The sequence below is a fragment of the Pecten maximus genome, chromosome 17 (genome assembly GCF_902652985.1).
Source record: "Pecten maximus chromosome 17, xPecMax1.1, whole genome shotgun sequence".
Taxonomy (NCBI): domain Eukaryota; kingdom Metazoa; phylum Mollusca; class Bivalvia; order Pectinida; family Pectinidae; genus Pecten; species Pecten maximus.
This window is the reverse complement of record NC_047031.1, coordinates 10,163,803-10,187,896: the sequence shown is the minus strand read 5'-3', so window position 1 is coordinate 10,187,896 and position 24,094 is coordinate 10,163,803. Positions and strand designations below refer to the sequence as shown.

The 24,094-nt window shown below is 37.5% G+C and overlaps 2 protein-coding genes across 3 annotated transcripts in view; one reads left to right on the top strand and one right to left on the bottom strand.

The window, feature by feature from the left end:
• Nucleotides 1-10,945, bottom strand: part of LOC117315377 (cytoplasmic aconitate hydratase-like) — a 48,219-nt gene extending 37,274 nt beyond the window's left edge. For both annotated transcript variants that reach the window (XM_033869534.1, XM_033869535.1), the window contains exons 1-4: nt 10,854-10,945; nt 8,898-8,987; nt 4,057-4,225; nt 3,233-3,370 (exon numbers count right to left, since the gene is read on the bottom strand). In XM_033869534.1, the coding sequence (XP_033725425.1) occupies nt 3,233-3,370; nt 4,057-4,225; nt 8,898-8,987; nt 10,854-10,872 (416 nt within the window). In that variant the 5' untranslated portion in view covers nt 10,873-10,945. The remainder of the gene's footprint in view (nt 1-3,232; nt 3,371-4,056; nt 4,226-8,897; nt 8,988-10,853) is intronic.
• Nucleotides 10,946-11,060: 115 nt separating this feature from the next.
• Nucleotides 11,061-21,414, top strand: LOC117315376 (solute carrier family 25 member 44-like). Its single transcript, XM_033869533.1, has 5 exons — nt 11,061-11,177; nt 13,973-14,825; nt 15,850-16,003; nt 19,692-19,819; nt 19,984-21,414. Exons 2-5 carry the CDS (start codon nt 14,292-14,294, stop codon nt 20,170-20,172), a joined length of 1,005 nt encoding a protein of 334 aa, XP_033725424.1. The 5' UTR covers nt 11,061-11,177; nt 13,973-14,291; the 3' UTR covers nt 20,173-21,414.
• The last annotated feature ends 2,680 nt before the right edge of the window (nt 21,415-24,094 follow it).

Below are 24,094 nucleotides of genomic sequence, written 5' to 3'. Positions count from 1 at the left end.
GAATTAATGATCAATTCTTTCCATGTTCAATATTCTTATAATTTACTTTCTTATGTTAGATAAGATACCGTATTTGACCTAATAAGGGCGCAGGGCGCGAGTAATTGACAGTGGGGGCGCCCTTATTAAGATTAGTTATTCTGAAGTTTTATGAAACAGACTATACCTTATAGGAGAATACCCAAGGTTGTGGAAACAGTAAAATATTCAGTCATAAAAATATTTCAGATGAAGATATCTATTCATTATCATATATTAAGCTTAAACATCACTTGTGAATACTCCTGTAAACTTGTAAACCATGCCAGCTGATCTTTAGACCAGAGAACGTGTGCTCTTTTGTGTTCTATTTATAAAAACAGGTAATTTCCCAGATCATATCAGACATCGTTTTCTTTGACCTTATAATTGATTTACAATGTCTTTTACTAGCTTTCTGTTCTGAACAAAAGTTATTTATCAACAAGAATGAAGTCTTCAAATAAAGATGGTAAGTTATTATTTGTATGTGTGTTTAGTTTTGGGTGCTCTTTGCACTGACATGTCACAGTCACCTATAGCCTGTAGGAATACACAAAATGTGGCGAAAACATGTGTTCCAGTTACTTAATTTGCAGAAGAAAATTGAACACATAAAGTAGCAAAATATTTCACATGAATTATTACTTTTGAACACCATTTTGACACTCAGTCAAAGATTTATTTCCTTGAAAAAAGGTAGGGGCGCCCTTATTAGGTCAAATACGGTAGTATTGTTGCCATGATTCTTCCATTTCATTTGACCTTATATGAAATTGGTGGTAATAATCTATTTCAATAACTTAATTGTATCACCGTCTCTAAGCTCAACTTCAGTATGCCATAGCTTATTGTAATTCTCATGTATAACTTTAAAGATTTATTACTCATTACTTATATGCATTCACAGTTTTCTGAATATAAGGCTTGTTTTTCTGCCGATACTGCCACTAGATTGCCGATATCTTGTGTACTCCATTATGACATCACCAATTTTGATGCTCACACACCTATGACATCACAATACATCATTTTGTATTTTTGTTTAGATGATATATTGATGGCTCACCTAGAGCTGAAACAGGTAAACAACACTCTTGAATAAGCAACGGATATACGGACAAACTATTGTGTTGGGTTTGACTGCTTACTACTTAAACAACAGAAAATAAGACAATGAACAACACAGTGTGAATTAAGTATTTGCTACTTGCTCATGGAAGGATAGTTACATACTGTTTTTGATGTATTTTAATTTTCATTGTGTAATTGATAGACCTTTTTGACAGTGAGAGTGGAGGGTTAATTCCTAACCATCTTTGTTGTGCCAGCAGCATTTAATGTTTCAGAAATTAGTTTTCAATACTGCAGCATGTCCATTCCTAGAAATACTTAGCTGGTGAATGCTACATTATATTCCATCACGGACATGGACTTATACATTCTGATATCATAAGTCAGTGATTTCAGTATATAAAAACAGAGATTTTGATAAGACAAAAGACGTACTATACATCTTATTTGGCTGGCATGACCCTGTCATTCACTCTTGTATTGAATGTACATGGTACAATTTTTTCTCTGCACCTAGAGCTCACTGTGGAGTAAATCTGCCAAAATCTTAGCTCCCAAAGAAATATTCATTATTAAAATGATAAAAACTACAATGGTCATAATACAGGCACATTTTCTTCTTTTTCTCCATTTGACAATACTTGCAATGATGTTCACTGCCTAACCAATAACCCCAAAAGAGCCTCTCTCTTTCAATACCTATATCTAGACCCCTTTTCTGGTCAAGATTTATCCTTAATGGTCATATACTTTAAAATGTTTCCTTAATGTCTCGGAGTAAACCTTTCCCAAAACATGATTTGGGTTAGACACATCCACAAACACTGCATCTGAATTAAGTCACATCTCAAGCTAACAGGGTGATTTTTTTTAAGTCAAAATTAATAGCCAGGAAGCCAAAACAACATATAAAGTTGTTGTAAGATTTTACTTCACAATATCATCCCCACACAGCAAAACAACTTAATCAGAAAACACTGAAAGAGCACAGCGAAAGGCAGAGCACATACGTATATAACCCACAAACCATTAATAGCTACATCATCTGTAGCAGTGTCTCATCCATGCTTGAACAGACTAATACTCGTTTGGAAAAGAACAATAGATATATGGCCCATAACAGTCACCGCGTTCTGCAATACATACTGATAATTAATGTTTTTACCCTTAAATTAAAAATTTAACTCATTTGACCAGCACTGTGACCTTGCATTGAAGGTCATTCAAATGAACAAACTTTTCAGGCTGTTACCAAGGCTATAGAATTTGAACTTAATCTCCAATTCAGTGACCTTGGCCTCTTTGATCCAGTGACCTTAACCTTTGATCAATTATTCCTTGTTTTATTCTGACAAAACTTGCTTTATCATGTCATCACAAAATTTTCATATGTGAAGCAATAAAAGTTTTACCTTGAACTTGTCCTAGTGACCTTGACCTTTGGTCAGTTGACTCCATATTCAATTCAAATCAAGAATCAAAATTCAGAAAAGCCAGGATAAAATATTTGAGTTAAAGGGAGGGAGAATTTTCATACTACCATTAGGTATGGCATATATATGTAGGATCAAGCAATGGTTAAAATATGATAGAAACTTGTGTATTACAGACGGAGTTAGTAAGTAATCCTAAGCCAACCAAAACACACACATATATATGTATTGTGATGTCTCGTAGTTTAGTGTATCAGATAATCACTTTAAATATGTATAGGAAAAGAACATGATACTCCCGGACAGTATAAAGACATAGTTTTTGTAAATAAATGTAGTTTAAACAGGAACTATATCTAACTCAGAAGGTTTCAACTATAAATGTAGTGAGAGGTCAGAAATGATGTAATATTTCCACTTCCTGCTTGTGATATAGTATACACATAACCTACACAACTACTAATATGACAGGAAAAAAAAATTCCTTTCATTAAATATCTACCAAATGTACTTAAAATCACTTATCTGTTCTTGCTGCTGAACAGAATTCACATAAAAATCTGATGAATATTTATGACAAGGAAGTGCCATGGAATGCAATCCTATAAATTTTTTTAAGCCAGTTGAGAGAAAAATGTTCGAAAGCTGTTACAGAATGTGGAAAATTTTCAAAATAACCATTATTTGCATCCAGTGTTAGGACCCACCTGCGGGCAACGTCCACCTGTATTGAATGGTCAATGACAAGGTCAACTGGACAAACAGGGTTGATTTTGTTGGGATCACCATCAAGTCGCTTGACAGCATCACGCATTGCCGCAAAGTCCACAACAGCAGGTACACCCCTGTAACAAAAACTTCAGTCAAACAGCCATACAAGGAATTCTGTAAAAAACTTTCTGAGAATTAGGCAGTAACAACTGTCAAAATTCAAAATGGCCACTTGTCAGGATAAAACATTTGAATTATTTTTATCCCGCCAGGAGAAATGACATAAAAGAATTGAGCAATGGTTGAGTTATCAAGGAAACGTGTACTGCAGGCTGATTTAGTGAGTTATCCTACGCCAACCAAAACAGGTTTATTCATTTACATACATTTTGTAACCCTTCATTACAGCATACTGTACATTTGGCCCTATATCAGATCTGTGTGTCTCTTGGTAATCGAGAAATTATTGTTTAAAGATTTTAACACATTTGAACTCTGTGACCTTGAATGTAGGTCAAGGTCATTCATTTGAACAAACTTACCTTGACAAATACAGACATATACATATCAGTTCATCATACGGCACATTGGCATCTACTAATATGTTGATATGAGAAGGCTAAGCTAGGTTGAAGCCATGCATACATGTCACATGTCTTAAGTTTACGAAGCTGGCAACATTTATATAAGTTACATCTATTCTGGAGGGTATCAACTTGACCTACAATGCTTACATAAAGTCCAGAATTATCACTCTAGAGGACATCAACTTGACCTATAATACTTACGACCTACAATACTTATGACCCACAATACTTACGTAAAGTCCTGAAGTATCACCCTGGATGGTTTGAAAGGTATTTCCACACTCTTTCCCTGATTCTCCTCCCAGCTGAGAATATTGTCCACATCACCACGTTTCACCTGGAAACCATCACAGTTTCGCACGGCTGACTCCAGCAACACTCGTATAGAAAACGGCAGTTTGTCTGTAAACATTTCAACATTCGATTAGATTATTATAATTAGCAACAACTAAATCAACCCTAATTACACTAAATAACAATTCAGATTTCTACAGTAAAAAAAAGAACTAACTTAACATGCCATTCGTATTTGTTAACTGTATCACACATGTCATTTATGAGGAAAAGTACTGACTCACAATTTACAGCCCCCTGTCAGATTTAAAATTATATGTCAAGAATGTAAACAATGAATACCTCGGTCAAAGATAACACGAGATCCCTGTGAGATCTCAGCAACCACCATTGAATAAACTCTACTGGCAACATGTATATGCAAGACTGATTATTTCCAAAAAGGCTACCTGTCGCCAAGAACATAGGAAATATCCACGAAAGATCTATCAAGGTGAACCCATGGCTATGTCCTAAGTATGAATTTCAAGTGACAAATAGTGCATGTTGGAGATAGAGCATGTAATTCTTAAGTCAAAATGTAGGTCACTTTGACCTACTTTTGACACACACCTTCTCACCATTACCACCTGATAAACCTACCATAGCATCACTGATTGAAGAAGTCCTTGCCTTCTATGGTGGTGAACTTACCATACCGACTATCATTGAGTGTTGTAAGGTTGAGGAGGAGAAGTCCTTGCCTTCTATGAGGGTGAACTTACCATACCGACTGTCATTGAGTGTTGTAAGGTTGGGGAGGTGAAGTCCTTGCCTTCTATGGTGGTGAACTTACCATACCGACTATCATTAAGTGTTGTAAGGTTGAGGAGGAGTGGTGGTGAACTTACCATACCGACTATCATTGAGTGTTGTAAGGTTGAGGAGGAGTGGTGGTGAACTTACCATACCGACTGTCATTAAGTGTTGTAAGGTTGAGGAGGAGAAGCCCTTACCTTCTATGAGGGTGAACTTACCATACCGACTATCATTGAGTGCTGTAAGGTTGAGGAGGAGAAGTCCTTGCCTTCTATGATGGTGAACTTACCATACCGACTGTCATTGAGTGTTGTAAGGTTGGGGAGAAGTCCTTACCTTCTATGATGGTGAACTTACCATACCGACTGTCATTGAGTGTTGTAAGGTTGGGGAGAAGTCCTTACCTTCTATGATGGTGAACTTACCATACCGGCTATCATTGAGTGTTGTAAGGTTGAGGAGGAGAAGTCCTTGCCTTCTATGATGGTGAACTTACCATACCGACTATCATTGAGTGTTGTAAGGTTGGGGAGGAGTGGTGGTGAACTTACCATACCGACTGTCATTAAGTGTTGTAAGGTTGGGGAGAAGTCCTTGCCTTCTATGAGGGTGAACTTACCATACCGACTATCATTGAGTGTTGTAAGGTTGAAGAAGTCCTTGCCTTCTATGAGGGTGAACTTACCATACCGACTATCATTGAGTGTTGTAAGGTTGGGGAGAAGTCCTTGCCTTCTATGAGGGTGAACTTACCATACCGACTATCATTGAGTGTTGTAAGGTTGGGGAGAAGTCCTTACCTTCTATGATGGTGAACTTACCATACCGACTATCATTGAGTGTTGTAAGGTTGGGGAGGAGTGGTGGTGAACTTACCATACCGACTGTCATTAAGTGTTGTAAGGTTGGGGAGAAGTCCTTGCCTTCTATGAGGGTGAACTTACCATACCGACTATCATTGAGTGTTGTAAGGTTGGGGAGAAGTCCTTGCCTTCTATGAGGGTGAACTTACCATACCGACTATCATTGAGTGTTGTAAGGTTGAGGAGGAGAAGTCCTTGCCTTCTATGAGGGTGAACTTACCATACCGACTATCATTGAGTGTTGTAAGGTTGAGGAGGAGTGGTGGTGAACTTACCATACCGACTATCATTGAGTGTTGTAAGGTTGAGGAGGAGTGGTGGTGAACTTACCATACCGACTATCATTGAGTGTTGTAAGGTTGAGGAGGAGTGGTGGTGAACTTACCATACCGACTATCATTGAGTGTTGTAAGGTTGAGGAGGAGAAGCCCTTACCTTCTATGAGGGTGAACTTACCATACCGACTATCATTGAGTGTTGTAAGGTTGAGGAGGAGAAGTCCTTACCTTCTATGAGGGTGAACTTACCATACCGACTATCATTGAGTGTTGTAAGGTTGAGGAGGAGAAGTCCTTACCTTCTATGGTGGTGAACTTACCATACCGACTATCATTGAGTGTTGTAAGGTTGAGGAGGAGAAGTCCTTACCTTCTATGAGGGTGAACTTACCATACCGACTATCATTGAGTGTTGTAAGGTTGAGGAGGAGAAGCCCTTACCTTCTATGAGGGTGAACTTACCATACCGACTATCATTGAGTGTTGTAAGGTTGAGGAGGAGAAGTCCTTACCTTCTATGAGGGTGAACTTACCATACCGACTATCATTGAGTGTTGTAAGGTTGAGGAGGAGAAGTCCTTACCTTCTATGGTGGTGAACTTACCATACCGACTATCATTGAGTGTTGTAAGGTTGAGGAGGAGAAGTCCTTACCTTCTATGGTGGTGAACTTACCATACCGACTATCATTGAGTGTTGTAAGGTTGAAGAAGTCCTTACCTTCTATGAGGGTGAACTTACCATACCGACTATCATTGAGTGTTGTAAGGTTGAGGAGGAGAAGTCCTTGCCTTCTATGAGGGTGAACTTACCATACCGACTATCATTGAGTGTTGTAAGGTTGAGGAGGAGTGGTGGTGAACTTACCATACCGACTATCATTGAGTGTTGTAAGGTTGAGGAGGAGTGGTGGTGAACTTACCATACCGACTATCATTGAGTGTTGTAAGGTTGAGGAGGAGTGGTGGTGAACTTACCATACCGACTATCATTGAGTGTTGTAAGGTTGAGGAGGAGAAGCCCTTACCTTCTATGAGGGTGAACTTACCATACCGACTATCATTGAGTGCTGTAAGGTTGAGGAGGAGAAGTCCTTGCCTTCTATGATGGTGAACTTACCATACCGACTGTCATTGAGTGTTGTAAGGTTGGGGAGGTGAAGTCCTTACCTTCTATGGTGGTGAACTTACCATACCGACTATCATTGAGTGTTGTAAGGTTGAGGAGGAGTGGTGGTGAACTTACCATACCGACTATCATTGAGTGTTGTAAGGTTGAGGAGGAGTGGTGGTGAACTTACCATACCGACTATCATTGAGTGTTGTAAGGTTGAGGAGGAGTGGTGGTGAACTTACCATACCGACTATCATTGAGTGTTGTAAGGTTGAGGAGGAGTGGTGGTGAACTTACCATACCGACTGTCATTAAGTGTTGTAAGGTTGGGGAGAAGTCCTTGCCTTCTATGAGGGTGAACTTACCATACCGACTATCATTGAGTGCTGTAAGGTTGGGGAGAAATCCTTGCCTTCTATGAGGGTGAACTTACCATACCGACTATCATTGAGTGTTGTAAGGTTGAGGAGGAGAAGTCCTTGCCTTCTATGATGGTGAACTTACCATACCGACTATCATTGAGTGTTGTAAGGTTGAGGAGGAGAAGTCCTTGCCTTCTATGAGGGTGAACTTACCATACCGACTGTCATTGAGTGCTGTAAGGTTGAGGAGGAGAAGTCCTTGCCTTCTATGATGGTGAACTTACCATACCGACTATCATTGAGTGTTGTAAGGTTGAAGAAGTCCTTGCCTTCTATGGTGGTGAACTTACCATACCGACTATCATTGAGTGTTGTAAGGTTGAGGAGGAGAAGTCCTTGCCTTCTATGATGGTGAACTTACCATACCGACTGTCATTGAGTGTTGTAAGGTTGAGGAGGAGTGGTGGTGAACTTACCATACCGACTGTCATTAAGTGTTGTAAGGTTGAGGAGGAGAAGTCCTTGCCTTCTATGAGGGTGAACTTACCATACCGACTATCATTGAGTGTTGTAAGGTTGAGGAGGAGAAGTCCTTGCCTTCTATGAGGGTGAACTTACCATACCGACTATCATTGAGTGTTGTAAGGTTGAGGAGGAGAAGTCCTTGCCTTCTATGATGGTGAACTTACCATACCGACTATCATTAAGTGTTGTAAGGTTGAGGAGGAGTGGTGGTGAACTTACCATACCGACTGTCATTAAGTGTTGTAAGGTTGGGGAGAAGTCCTTGCCTTCTATGAGGGTGAACTTACCATACCGACTGTCATTAAGTGTTGTAAGGTTGAGGAGGAGAAGCCCTTACCTTCTATGAGGGTGAACTTACCATACCGACTGTCATTAAGTGCTGTAAGGTTGAGGAGAAGTCCTTACCTTCTATGAGGGTGAACTTACCATACTGACTGTCATTAAGTGCTGTAAGGTTGAGGAGAAGTCCTTACCTTCTATGAGGGTGAACTTACCATACCGACTGTCATTAAGTGCTGTAAGGTTGAAGAAGGAGAAGTCCTTGCCTTCTATGAGGGTGAACTTACCATACCGACTATCATTGAGTGTTGTAAGGTTGGGGAGAAGTCCTTGCCTTCTATGAGGGTGAACTTACCATACCGACTGTCATTAAGTGTTGTAAGGTTGAGGAGGAGAAGCCCTTACCTTCTATGAGGGTGAACTTACCATACCGACTGTCATTAAGTGCTGTAAGGTTGAGGAGAAGTCCTTACCTTCTATGAGGGTGAACTTACCATACTGACTGTCATTAAGTGCTGTAAGGTTGAGGAGAAGTCCTTACCTTCTATGAGGGTGAACTTACCATACCGACTGTCATTAAGTGCTGTAAGGTTGAAGAAGGAGAAGTCCTTGCCTTCTATGGAAATGTTTTCCTTTATCTGACTGAAGCCTGCTGAAAAAGACAAAACAGATTTAGTACACATGCACCCACAGAGAAAGTGGCTTAATCCAGACTTTGCCAAGTGAACAAGACAAATGACAAGACCAGAAATCCTCCTAAAAACAGCTTTAATTATATTCTGAATGGTTTTTGATACTTCAACTGTGAATATATGTTCGTTTAACATAATAAGTTATCAAAAACTGACCCTAAAATCTGTCTTCTTTTTCCAGACATATAAGCCATCAAAACTGGTTATTTTTACCTTTCTGCTTGCCCAAGCTGCACTGTAAATGTGAGAGTGGTCGGCTTAAGCCAGTAAGGTGCCTAACCCCACTTGGTATATGTACACAATTTTGTTGTGCAACACCAATATGGGACTAAATGGGTATTTTGGGGTAAATAAATATCTCATTTATCCATACATTTAAGGTAGGCATATTGTCACGCCCTATTTTATCTTATCGACATCAAAATCTTAGCGACGCAAAACAGTGTCATATAGTAGGACTGTATATAGTGTGTTGTCCCTACACCAGACATGGTGTCATGAGAAAACTCTGGCTACTCTTATGTTCCAGCCATCTATATGATGCTCATATAAATTACTTAGTCAATCAGGAATTCAATAACTTAAAGTCAGGGTTTACATACGCAGATTATCATAATCATTAGAGTGAATATAACTGTATAACTATATAATGTAACACAGCACATGATCAATTAAATTTAAATCACTGCCTCCACTAGGGAACGAACCCGGGACCTCTGGCTTACTAGTCTTACGCTCAACCGATCGAGCTAAAGAGAAGATCTCATTAGCAGAGCGGTATATTGCGGCTAGTATTTACCAGAGTTACATACTCCCCATCCAGGAAAGAACTTATCCTCAAGTTTCCTGGGGTAACAGCAATGTTCGTGCAGCAACGCTGAGTATTTTTCACCCGAGTCCCTACATGGGCACCATTGTGGTGTCTGGGTTCTTTTACAGAAAATATGAATACCATATCTGGATTCATTGGGTAGTTAATTTTCCCCGTATGTGGTACCAGGGATTCACTTATACGATCGGTGATGTAACCAGCATCTATATTTTCGACGTTACTTCTACAAGGAGCAGATAAGAAGTGAATAGAAAGAAAGAACCGATCGAGAAGTGAAGAAAGCATTAACGCAGAAAATATCACGCAATGCGATAGGTGTCAGAGGTCAGTCTGTCACTGGTCAAACAGTTATAATGAACTTTCAAAGTTACGTTAACCTCACATACATTCAAAGCAAAGCGAAAGTAACACACAAGACTTGGCGACGACAATTGCGGTGCGTGCTTACGGATTGAAATCAGCGACAACATTATATACAAAGTAATACCAATTAGACTCAATATATTTCGACTGAATCTTAGGAATATAAAGAATTAAAATGAATTAACAAATTTAACAGGGTGCCACAATATAACGTCACCAAAATATTGTTTATCAACAGGTCCGTTGTGATAGACAGTAGTAACATGAGAAAACAAAAAACAAAAAACGAAGTAGGAGATATTATTTTGATATACAACAACGTCGTTCTCAAGTTCTCATGTCCCTAAAAGATCTCTTGACGGTCACCGGGACTCCCGAAATGACTTCGCTTGTTCCCCAAACTGTTAGCTTCTCTTTATCATACAGTAGACTTTTTGTATGTACTTTGACCTGCTGCAATACACCTATATAAAACCTTGTATTATCGATAACAGTAGTAATCAACCATAATACAACACACGCAGCGATGATAGTCGTAGTATACGGGACATAGACACTATATGTTCTGGTTTTAAGACATTAAACGAACAGAATATAGAACAGTATTTTCTGAAAGATATTCATAACAAACCTTGTTCCGCCATTTTCATCTGTGGACCTGTCACGTGTGCCCCAATATAATCAAACTAGATTTATTCGGATCTTAGTAATATTTTGAAAAAGATAATGATTCTATTGATTTACATTATAATGTTCAAAGATAGTGTATTTATTGCTGTCAAGTTTAACAAATATTTACTGCGGTGAATTTTTAAAATCGGAAGAAAGTAAACTTCCGGTTCACCGGTGGAAAGGTCGGCCGGAATTAGCCTAAGAAAGTTATGTAGTTAAGTTGTGATTCTGGTTCTGACCTGTTCATTTGATGAAACGTCGACAACAATAAGATGTTTATTGAGTATGTATAACAGAATCATAATCTAAATATAGTCAGCTTGTTAAAATATTAGCAGCTGTTCGATCAGCTGATATGACAATTATGACACCTGCAACTTTGTCAAGTTGTCATTGGACATGATCAAGATAGACCGAGTTTCCTCTGGCCTACGCCAGACATGGTTTCATGGCCAGGGGAAACTCGGGCTAGATCAAGACAACGTTATGCGAGAAAGTGCCGGTATCTCGGCATGTAAAAATCATGACAATGCCATTTTGTTTGGTAATTGTTTAAAAACACTTTATCACTTGCCTGTACACCAAGGTTTCGTAACCTAACAGGTTGGACAGAACTCCACGTATTGGTAATAGTCCTGTATTTGAGTATCATTTGCTAATTTTAAGTGATACTGTTACTAAGTCACTCACACACCGGATAATTATAAATAGAAACAAATTATTTTATTTTATAAATTTGTAACAAAAAAGGCGTCATATTTCTAGGATACACTAGTACTGAGGTCAATGAACAAAGTCACTGATATAAATTGTCATATTATTACAAAGTTAACTTTATACAACAGGGATCTTGCATGTGCTGCAGCTCTCTCCTTGTCGCTGTCTTTTCTTATTTATTGATTTATTTATTTATCTATTTATTTATCCTTTTTTTTTTTATTTATTTATTGATATGCTTGTATTTTAGTCTAGCTTCTATGTGCTTCATTTATCACCGGGTGTTCAATCGTACTGACCGGGCACTGGTGCTTACACCTGGGCGTTCATGAATTTTACACCCGCGCAACGATAATTGCATAAATGCAAAAAATACATAAACAAAACCATCAAAAGGCCAACTCTGGTCATTTTTACATCACTACCATGTCAGCAAATTGCGGCACCCGGGTGTAAAGCTCAAGAGCGTCTTCGTTGCTACAGGTGTAAAATACAGAAATGTTTAATTTTCCTATTTAACTATTACCAATCAATCCAATAAGACTTGACAATGTCAAAATAGATAATTCCGATAAACTGTGAGATTTACAGTCATTTTGATCGCGGATTTTGCTGTATATGTTGCATAATTCGTGGATTGCGGCATAATTTGGTCATACCTGCCTACACTGTGGGCGAATTAGCAAAAAAATGAGAGGTGTTTTTCCTGTCCGTTATCCTTGCAAGTTATAACCAATTTATCATATTGTTCAGTGGTCGGGTTATTTTCCTTGAAGGACAGCATTATCACATCAAAAAAGGAGAAAAAATATCTCAACCATTCTTCCGATCCTTCTTTGGCGTTTATTTTCTATAGAAATTATCGTTACGCGGGTGTAAAATTCATCGACGCCCAGGTGTAAGCACCGGCGCCCGGTCAGTACGATTGAACCCGGTGATTTATGCTTACAGTATTTCACAGCTAAGGATCACCAAAGGAAAACATTGTAAGCATAAATCAAGCTATATAGAAGCTAGGATAAACTACAAGCATAACTTAAACAAAAATTTTCTTAATGTCATGCAGCATATTTTAATGTAGATTTATAACCTCAAGTCTTTGCTTAGCTTAGATAAATATGTCTTTTTATTTCACACTATATTAGCGTATATCTTGTCAAATTTTACACTTTGCTATATTAGCGTATATGTATATTTCACTTTCATAGTGCTTTAATCAATCGATAGTAATACTTGTGCAGTGTATACCAGTATTAAAAACTCATCATTTTCTATTTTTGATTTTTGTCACTGCCATCAGTGATACTTGGTTCTCTAGATACGTGCAGCTTGATTCTTTAATCCATAAGAATGTTCTGTAATACTTCTTATTTATATCATTTGCTGTTTTATTTACGTTTACTTTGTTTGTTGCAAGTGCTATATTATAATATTAACCTAAAAATCCCCCATCCCATGACCAATCATTGAATTTACAAACACCTCTGTTGCCTGTTACTGAAAAGGCCTCTTCCCATTTTGGTTTTGATGCTGGAACTTCTGACAATTTAAGGTTAGTCCTTGGACTACACTTTGTACATCCTTGGTCGCTAATGCGACTTTCAGGTCAGGTACATGTTAATTTATCACAATAGCTAGCTATACAAAACTCACAAAAAAACAACAGCTTGAGGGATACAAATGCATGAGCATACCTAGACCTTGCTGGGAGAGGTAGGGCTGGACCTCTTGTTTTTCAATCAATTTTCAAGTGTCACTTTTGTGTGAAAGCATTTTTATCCCAAGATATATTTTGTTTTTCTTCAGCTTGGTATAGCTTTAAGTAGCTGTTACAGCGATGAATTAACATGTGCCCAACTTGACTATTGTTTGCAATCAAAGTTAAACCTAACAAGTGATAACAAGTGATAGTTATGATTGGGCAAAACTTCATTGATCGCTATAAAAAGTGTGAAATGTCTCATAAAAACTGAAAGAGTATGTGTACTGTGCAATGGAACAATATACAACCATCAAATCTAGTAGGAGTGGAAAAATCCATAGCCAGACCGGGGTTCGAACCCGGGGCCTCTGAACACTAGCCGGATGCTCTACCAATTGAGCTACCTGGTCCAGTTTCCGCTACATAAATACCAAGTGTTATACTATGGAAAATATACACCCATCATATGGTTAGGAAAATAAGGGCTATAACTTTGCCAAAGTAGTCCAATATAAATGCCATTCAGGGAAGCACAACTACCTGCATACTGTGTTTATCATGAATAGAAACCTACACATTTACAAAGAAATATATACAATCAAATTAAAGGCCTTATCGTGATAATCTTTTACAATATCAATTTTCCTTGTCTTTTATAGAATGGTATGATTGGCAACTACTGTGACATATTGAGATATGGATTCAATGGACCATGTCCAGCAGTATTGGATATGGATTAGATGGACCGTGTCCAGCAGTGACGTCATTCCTTGAGGTTTATAATATAAGTGATAGATTATAATGAAATGATTTATTTTTTGTCACAACTTTTCTAATGGTTAGCAGAAAGAAAGCATTCAAATAGTGCTTTGAAATGAAAACTTTTGGCTGAGAAAATAGTTGACGCTAGTTTAAATTTAGTTTGAGTGATCTCAATAGGATCCGTCCATAGTGTATAGAGAGCAGCAACCTTCGACGATGTCCAAGTCAGAGGTTCAGCAGACACCACAGATTATCCAGTTGGATATGATGGACAAAACTAAGTATTACCCATTGGCTCTGGGGAGCGGACTTTTGGTCCGATTCATCCAGTACCCTCTGACTTTAGTCAGAACAAGGTTACAGGTGCAGCGCGGAAAAGATGTGTACAAAGGCACCTTTGATGCACTGGTTAAAATCCGTGCTGCAGAAGGAATTAGGGGTCTGTATCAGGGATTTGGTGTTCATGCTATACAAGCTTGTAATTCTCTTATCTACATCACTGTGTATGAGAACATGAGGCAGATCATGATAAACAAAGAAGAACTACAGACATTTAAATACAAAAGTTACTTGAGTAGTTTTGTTGGAGGTTTTTCTGCTAGTTTGATTTCTCAGACGATTGCTGTTCCTATTGATATTGTGTCCCAACACATGATGTTACTGGGCCAGAGTAAGCAGAGAACCGATGAAGTACCGGCCAAAGTTAAAGTGAAACTGGAGCGTTTACAGGGAATCCATATACCAGACAAGGTAATGATATTGTGTTTGTTAATTTAATATATTGGCTGAGAAGTGTAGTGTAGTCTGCCTGGGAAGCTGCCACCCAATGTGAATTTAAAATGGTTGCTTGTGTGTCATCTTGTTTTCAGATCAGTCTAGAATATGTCGAGTATGCACAAGTAGATACTGAGGAGAAATGAAATTTAAGAAAGATCCATGAAGAACCTTTTGAAAAATAGCGATAAAAAAAGAATTGTTAAGAAACACAACTGTTGTACAGAGTAGATTCGTACATGTGGATCTCATTGCCAAAAGAGGTTTAAAGAGATGTTTTCAAAGGTTGGATTAGACTGAATAATTCTTGGTTCTATGAGGGAAATTTTACAAGGTTCTTTTTTAAAATTTCCACTCTGGTATACACAGAACAAGTAGGAAATATAACTTAGTTTTTTATCCCAACTGGTTTGATTTCTCTGTTTAAATAATGCATGAATGACCTTGTCAAAAACCCTTATGATTTAACATTTCTTTCATTATCTCTGCATCTTTTTCAAATTGATACTAATTATATAATTTTCTTTAGTACCAAAGACTGGTTTCATCGGCCAAGCATTTTTTTAGGAAGTATGGTTTTCAGATAGAAGGACCATCCTAGCGTTTTATACCACTTTTTGAAATATTCTACAAGAGTATTAAAAGATCTAAATACTTTTATAACTACATTACTACACCATCATCACCTACTAGGGTGAAAAATGGAAAGAGGAGATTGATATTGATAAATGGCAGAAAATACTAACATTTACTGTCAAGAAAAAAAATAAAAAATGCAATGTAATTTGTGTAATAGGAAAAGAGAAACTATAATTCACTGTTTATGGAAATATCAAGAAGTTGAAATATTACAAAATTAACAAATGTGTTAGAAATTTGTACACAACCTTTTTCGCTTTTTGCTCCTTACTGTACATGTTAAGTTTGAGAGAAATCTTTTGAATACAGTTCGAGAAATAGCAATAACAAAACATTAACCATTAATTTTTTTGTGTTGTAGAAAAAAATGAAGAAGATTGATGTAGTGAAAGCCATCATCTCACAGGTTTACAAGAAAGAGGGCTTCAGTGGATTCTACCGCGGATACTTTATCTCTATGGCTGTATATGGCCTTGGCAGTGCCCTCTGGTGGCCTTTTCATGAACTTTATGGTTGTAAGTTAAAACGAATGACAAAACTTAAACATTTTATAAGGAGATTCTTCTACAAAATTTTCATTTGTTTGGATTTATTGCAAGCACAATTCATTTGAATGTGTCACAATTACCTTACACTATATAAAGGTCATACACTTCAGACCTGTTATTAAAGATCATACACTCAAGATCTTACACTATAAAAGTCATACACACTATAAAAGTCATACACTCAATACCATACACTAAAGATCGTACACTCAAGACTTTACACTAAAGATCATACACTCAACACCTTACACTAAATATCATACACTCGACACCTTACACTAAAGATCATACACTCAACACCTTACACTAAAAACATCACACACTATACACCTTACACTATAAAAGTCATACACTCAATACCATACACTAAAGATCATACACTCAAGATCATACACTCAAAACCTTACACCAAAGATCATACACTCAAGACCTTACACTAAAGTTCATACAATCAAGACTATACACTAAAGACCATACACTAAAGACCATAAACTAAAGATCATACACTCAAGACCTTACACTAAAGATCATACACTCAAGACTTTACACTAAAGATCATACACTCAAGACCTTACACTCAAGACCATACACTAAAGATCATACACTCAAGACCTTACACTCAAGATCATACACTCAAGATCATACACTCAAGACGTTACACCAAAGATCATACACTCAAGACTTTACACTAAAGATCATACACTCAAGACCTTACACTCAAGACTTCACACTAAAGATCATACACTCAAGACTTTACACTCAAGATCATACACTCAAGATCATACACTCAAGACCTTACACTAAAGATCATACACTAAAGATCATACACTAAAGATCATACACTAAAGATCATACACTCAAGACCTTACACTAAAGATCATACACTCAAGATCATACACTAAAGATCATACACTCAAGACCTTACACTAAAGATCATACACTAAAGATCATACACTAAAGACCATACACTAAAGATCATACACTCAAGACCATACACTAAAGATCATACACTCAAGACCTTACACTCAAGATCATACACTCAAGATCATACACTCAAGACCTTACACTAAAGATCATACACTCAAGACTTTACACTAAAGATCATACACTCAAGACCTTACACTCAAGATCATACACTCAAGATCATACACTCAAGACGTTACACCAAAGATCATACACTCAAGACTTTACACTAAAGATCATACACTCAAGACCTCACACTCAAGACTTCACACTCAAGATCATACACTCAAGACTTTACACTCAAGATCATACACTCAAGATCATACACTCAAGACCTTACACTAAAGATCATACACTAAAGATCATACTCTAAAGATCATACACTAAAGATCATACACTCAAGACCTTACACTAAAGATCATACACTCAAGATCATACACTAAAGATCATACACTAAAGATCATACACTAAAGATCATACACTCAAGACCTTACACTAAAGATCATACACTAAAGATCATACACTAAAGACCATACACTAAAGATCATACACTCAAGACCATACACTAAAGATCATACACTCAAGACCTTACACTCAAGATCATACACTCAAGATCATACACTCAAGACCTTACACTAAAGATCATACACTCAAGACTTTACACTAAAGATCATACACTCAAGACCTTACACTCAAGATCATACACTCAAGATCATACACTCAAGACGTTACACCAAAGATCATACACTCAAGACTTTACACTAAAGATCATACACTCAAGACCTTACACTCAAGACCATACACTAAAGATCATACACTCAAGACCATACACTAAAGATCATACACTAAAGATCATACACTCAAGACCTTACACTAAAGATCATACACTCAAGACTTTACACTAAAGATCATGCACTCAAGACTTTACACTTAAGATCACACTGTCAAGTTTGGTTTGGTTTATTTTGTTGAACGTCCTATTAACAGCTAAGGTCATTTAAGGACGGCCTCCCGTGCGTACGACATGCATGCGTGTGGTGAGTGTGTATGTGTGTTTTGGGAGGCTGCGGTATGTTCATGTTAAGTCTCCTTGTGATAGGCCGGAACTTTTGCCGATTTATAGTGCTACCTCACTGGAGCATACTGTCGAAGACAGCCAGCAGCACAACCCACCCGGTCACATTATACTGACAACGGGCGAACCAGTTGTCCCACTCCAAATATGCCTAACGTTAAGCAAGAAATAGCAACTACCATTTTAAGACTCTGGTATGTCTCGGCCAGGGGACAGAACCCATAGCCTTCCTCACAGGGGCGAAACGCTCAACTTGAAGACCAAAAGTGCGGCATTGTCAAGGGAGACATTAGGAAGAAGAAAGTATCACACTGTCAAGACCTTACACTCAACATCATACACTCAAGACAAGACCTTATACTATCAAAATCATACATTCGAGACTTTACACTCAGGACTTTACACTCAACATCATACACTCAAGAAAAACACTCTTCTTTAATTCTGACCAAATTATTTTCAAAATGTCATAACAAAATATTCACCGGTGAAAAATTGCAAAGTTTGACCCTGATCATGACCTTTGACCTTGACGTCTGGTCAGTTGATTTGTTGTTCAGTTCCATCCCAAGGTCTAAACAGAGTTGATTCCCCTACACAAGAGGCAAAGAAGGCCCAATCACTCACCTTTATATTTCAGTAATGATGGCAAAGCACTCTTTAAGTTAAGTTACAAGTACTTTTCCCATTTTGGGATCTGCCTGTCAGTACCATGTCTTTCTTGTAACTAAATTTATCCAAATAACAAGACATCTATGCAAAACCCTACATTATAATTCATCAATGCATCAGTGAATTACATCACTTCTGTTTGAAGTGTTGTATACCATTCTTAAAGCATCACCAACATATTACTGTCAACATGAAAATTGGAAATAGTATTTTTGCCATGATTCCTACCTGGCCATGTGAGTGGTTCAGGCCATCTGGGCCTCTTGTTTTGTATATATTGTGCATGAATGAAGGTAGAGGATTTGGTACAAACTCATGTATACCGTGCATACACTTACAGCAGAGGTGTATCAACACTCCTGCTTACAGTTATAACAATAATGAATACTTTCTAAATCAGAATAAATAATTTGATAATTATTTTTACAGCTTTGTCCAAAGATCAGTCTATTCATATAAGAAAATTAAATACCATGTCTTGTTTATACCATGTCAATTGTTAGGTCGATTTTCCGCATTTCTCTCTGGTTTGACAACTGTTATAACATACTAAATTTTAAAAAAGTAGATTCGTTTCCATTATAAGATAGAATGATGATAATGCAATGATGGTTATAGAGACCTGATGAGCAAGTTTAACATCTACATCAAATACCAAGACTTGAGATGTTGACAAAAGAAGGAAGATCTGTAACAATTGGTACCTCTTCTTTATTTAAATGTTTAATGTTAAAAACAGTTGATGTTCGTACAATACACACATTGTGCAGCCATCCCAAGGTTCCATTCCCATATCTGTATGGTATTGCCTTTTTTGAGAAATAAGCGAAACACTTTGAGTTGGTGAATCTGGTTACGTTATGTGTAAGGTATTACAGTACTGAGGATGTAACATGGTGGTGTCTATTTCCAGTAAATCTATAGTGTCCCTTAATGTGTTAACAGATATGGTCGTGCCGGCATTTCCACAATGGGTACCTCGGATCCTGTTAGACGGATTTTCTGCATTTCTGTCTGGTTTGACAACTGTAACAATAACCAACTCCATGGAACTGGTCCGCGTCCGAATGCAGGTAAATAGGACAGCTTGTCATTTCATTGTCAGACTACTTTAGGGGAAAATGAATACTACAGATGATGTCCTGGTCCAGGGGGACATGATATTGGAATTGTAATAAAAAGATAGTAAAGGCAAATGTTTTCAGATTTAATTGATAATGTAAATTGATTGTTGTAGGTGGGGCGCACTGGGTTTAAAGAAACACTGAGAAGAACTTGGAGAGAGGAACGACTAGGGATCTTCACCAAGGGACTCACAGCACGTATGATCCATGTGGCTCCCTTCAGCTTTCTCATCATGACGTCTTATTCCACCATTAAACATCTAAGTCTCAAGGACGATTACAAGAAACATGTACAGTGGTGATGATAAAAAATTATTAGTGATAATCTCCCTTGGCATTAGAAATGATGGTCACGCACATGAAGTTATCTCCCCTGGAGAAACAAGTGAACTTGTGGTGTAGACTGGATTGCTTATTGAAGTTTTTCTAATCCCCACTAGGTTTCACTTATAATACAATTAAAGCTCAGGGTTATCGATCATTTTGATTAGCTAATATCTATAAAGACCAGGGGTAATCCATTCCGAAATCGTAGGTCTGGGAATTTTTACAAAAAAAATGCAAATTTCTAGTTCTTATAATCAGTGCTGTCTGGCCAGCATGGAATTACCAATAATAAGAAATTTTTAACTTGTGTCAACAGAAAACAATTCTAGATACTGTTGGTTTGTATCGACTCTTTTAATCAAACGTGGTTGTTTCAAGCAGATGCTCAAGGTTTGTATTTTCTGACCAATTACATATTCTGCACTACTGTGGTTTTCTTATCCCGAGTCTAAAGTGTTATGGATACTTTTCAAAATGGCAGAAAACAGTAAAAGACCATAATGAATTATATTTGTAGATAGCATACACCAGATTGCAGAATGAAATAAGGATACTGAATCACCTCATTGGACTTTGCACGGTGGAATGTAATTTCCGTTAATATGAATGGTTAATTTTGGGGTAGATAGACCAAATTCTCTACTTAGACTACAATACTCAATCTTGTTTGGACAAATAAAATGTTCTGGGCCTTCAGGGAGAGTAACATCTTAACATCAGTGTTGTATGTCATAACTTGGTGGAATCCTGAAAAGTCCTCCAATGTCATCACTTCAATCAGAAAAAAAAAATTCAAAATTAATTTTTGGAAATAATGTTTTCAAGATGATGTTTATGTATGAAGTGGGTACTTATAATTTAAGTGAGAACCCCAAAAAGCATAAGTCTCAAATATCACTGTCATTGTTTGAAGGTTAATGGTTAGATGTTTGATCACTGCATATGTTGGAAACACAAATATACAGATGTAAAATGTATCTAGAATTAAGGATAGACATTCTGGGTCTAAAATTTTACTGTATACATTGTATATGAAATTTATGCTCAGAAATTAATGGATTATACAGATTTTACTGTACTGTGATTATCTATGTATTTTATATGTTGAAGAAATAGTTTTATACATGAGAAAGAGAATGTGTAACAGTGAACTTGAGAAACAGATTTTATAGTATTGTAAAATAATGTTTAATTTAATAAAAGTTTGAGGGAAACAATTATCTTATGTGTGGTATGTGATATCTGTTAAAACTGATAAAAAAGTTTGTGTTGATGAAAGTTGGTAAAAGAAGAATTAAACAGACATTGTATCATTTTAAGGAATGGTCAGGATACCTATAGCTGTGCACTGTGCATAGACTTTTACTTCAAATCCTCCATCAAGCTGATTTCAACCAAGTTTGGATTCAAGATTGATTTCAAATTTTAAGATTGATATATGATATGTAAGATGATGTTTTAAAACATGTGAATTATCAAAAAAAAAAGAACAAAAAATGAAAATAAATACTCAAGTTCAGCAAGGATTGAACCCTGATCACTCAGATACAAGTCTAATGCATCAGCATCAGCTATAGTAACCGGTATGATATTCTGTAGATACAGAACTGGCCTACATGCATATTTAGATCTTATGGATATTCTGATTTATACAGCATCACACAATATCTCAATTTTATTGATTGTAGATTGTTTATAGAATACTATAATCAACATAAACCACAGGCGTCTGCTCCTGGTAAATATTAAGAGAAATGGGTAGAGTCTAATATTTTTTCTTTTAGTACTAACCAGAAGCAGATGCCTGTAACAAAAACAATATCATACACACACTTTCTTGCACATGAATGCAAGCGTGCGGTCATAGATATTTCCTTCCAAAATTCTTCAAGGATTCTATGTTGTCAACAATACCTTATAAGATCAGGATGATATCTTGCATTAGGGTACAATATCTAGAAACCATGGCAAACATGTCTAACTGGAGGGGTAAAAACGCCATCATTTACATATTTTCTAAGAAAGCAACTGAAAACCAGTTTTTCAGTGCTGAAAATCATTCAGGGTACACTTTAAAACACTACTCCTCCTGAATAACTTTTAGTTTTGGTTACTACTTGTTAGAAAACGTTGGAAAAAAAACACTGAAGATATTACAGTATGTGAACATATTGTATTGTTTTGGATGTGATTTTGTGGAATGCACATCTGAAAGCACATGTCATTCATCCTAGGTTGTTATATATATATATAGTGTCCTTTCTTGCTATAATGTCACAAGTGTGTAATATCACTGCAGTGGGCAAGTATAAAGTATTTGACAATGGTTGTTTTTTCAAAAAAAATGAAGTATTGTGGTAAAATGGACAAGCTGTCGGATGAACATACTTGGACATACCAATGCATAGGAGACAACTTGGCAAATGATTGACACTAGCAAGAGTTCTATTGTAACCTGCATTGGGTTTTTGATAACTTACACAACATTTGGTGTCAACAAAAAAGCTTAAAATTTGGTCGCAAGGATTTTTTTGATACATTGCAGCGAATTTAACAAACCTTTCTAGGTCGTTTGGAACTCCCTTGATAATCATATTGTTCTATATGTCTTTTATGAGGACCTCACTCAATTGAAAGGAATTGGGAATGCAAGGGCATTATCATTCTGGCTGCACGTAAAAGTCTGGGGGAAACTTACGCTGGAGGACCTGAAAATATTGGAAGGTGTGCTGCACACAATCGTGGACCCATTAATTAAGGAGGGAAAGGTTGTAATTCGGAAAGGGATGAAACCGCAATCTGACAGCAAAAGGCAAATGCAAAATTGATGCTGGAGGAAAGGTTTCTATTGTCTCTACAGAAGCATAGGGAGCAATGGGTTGATTGAAGTAATCAGCAGAGAAAGACAGGCTCATTTTAGGATCAGGAACTGATTCTGGGGATAAAAATGGTACCGTGCATCAGATGTTAGAAAGGGTAGACAACATGGCGCCCAATGGGATCTATGAAAAACAGGCCAAGGATCCAGTCGACAAGCGATTCACAATTTCCGGGCCAAAGCAGAAGCAGTGCTCATGAACATGATGATCATTACTGTGTTTAAGTGCCAACATATGTCAAGTCCGAGTGGGCTCATTACGGTCTCCAATTCAACCACATCGCCAATACGCATGGTTGGGGAATTCAAGAGAGGTCAAGCGGGTGTCATTCGCTGATGGTAATCTTGATTCCAGCTTTTATGAGGCGCCATGCGTCAGGTCATTTGCAAAGACTGACAGGTTCGAAGAACGGGAACAGAAGCTCTTGAGTGAAGTGGCGGGTATGAAATTGGAAATCCAGAGGATGTACCATGCAGTCCAATGGGGAACCCTTTCTCTGTCACCTACCAGAGGGGACGCTAGGAGCCAAGCCACATCAATTGTCAGGGATGGACCATGCTATTACTGGAGGACCAAAATTCTTCGCGAGGGAGTGTTGACAGCCAAAGTGGCGAGGTGAACGTCAAATGTCTCCTCAAATGTAAAGGCCTTCGTCACCAGGGAACCTATCGCCTAATTTAAACACCAAGGGTTGAGGCAATAGGCCACCCCTCAACCCGCAGTTTGCAGGCGAGTAACACAATTAGCCATCATTTGATTTCCGAGTGCAGGAGGTTACTCTCCATGAGCAGGGACGAAATATATTAACAAGGACGCTCTACCTAAGATTAGTGGTACTCTTGTTGATGCGGTTATAGACACTGCAGCCCAGATGTCTGTTATAAGCAACGATTGCCTTAACACCTTAAGCCTTAGCAGAATGCCTGCGCGGCAGATATGTTGTGAATGATATAGATTTTGGGATAGGGTCCATTAACACAAAGGCAGTTTTCTTGGTGGCAGATATTGGGGATTCAGT

Coding starts and splice junctions, on each gene's coding strand:
- LOC117315376 (XM_033869533.1), top strand. CDS start 14,292: ATGTCCAAGTCAGAGGTTCAGCAGACACCACAGATTATCCAGTTGGAT. Junction 14,826..15,849: donor GAATCCATATACCAGACAAG/GTAATGATATTG, acceptor TTTGTGTTGTAG/AAAAAAATGAAGAAGATTGA. Junction 16,004..19,691: donor TTTTCATGAACTTTATGGTT/GTAAGTTAAAAC, acceptor ATGTGTTAACAG/ATATGGTCGTGCCGGCATTT.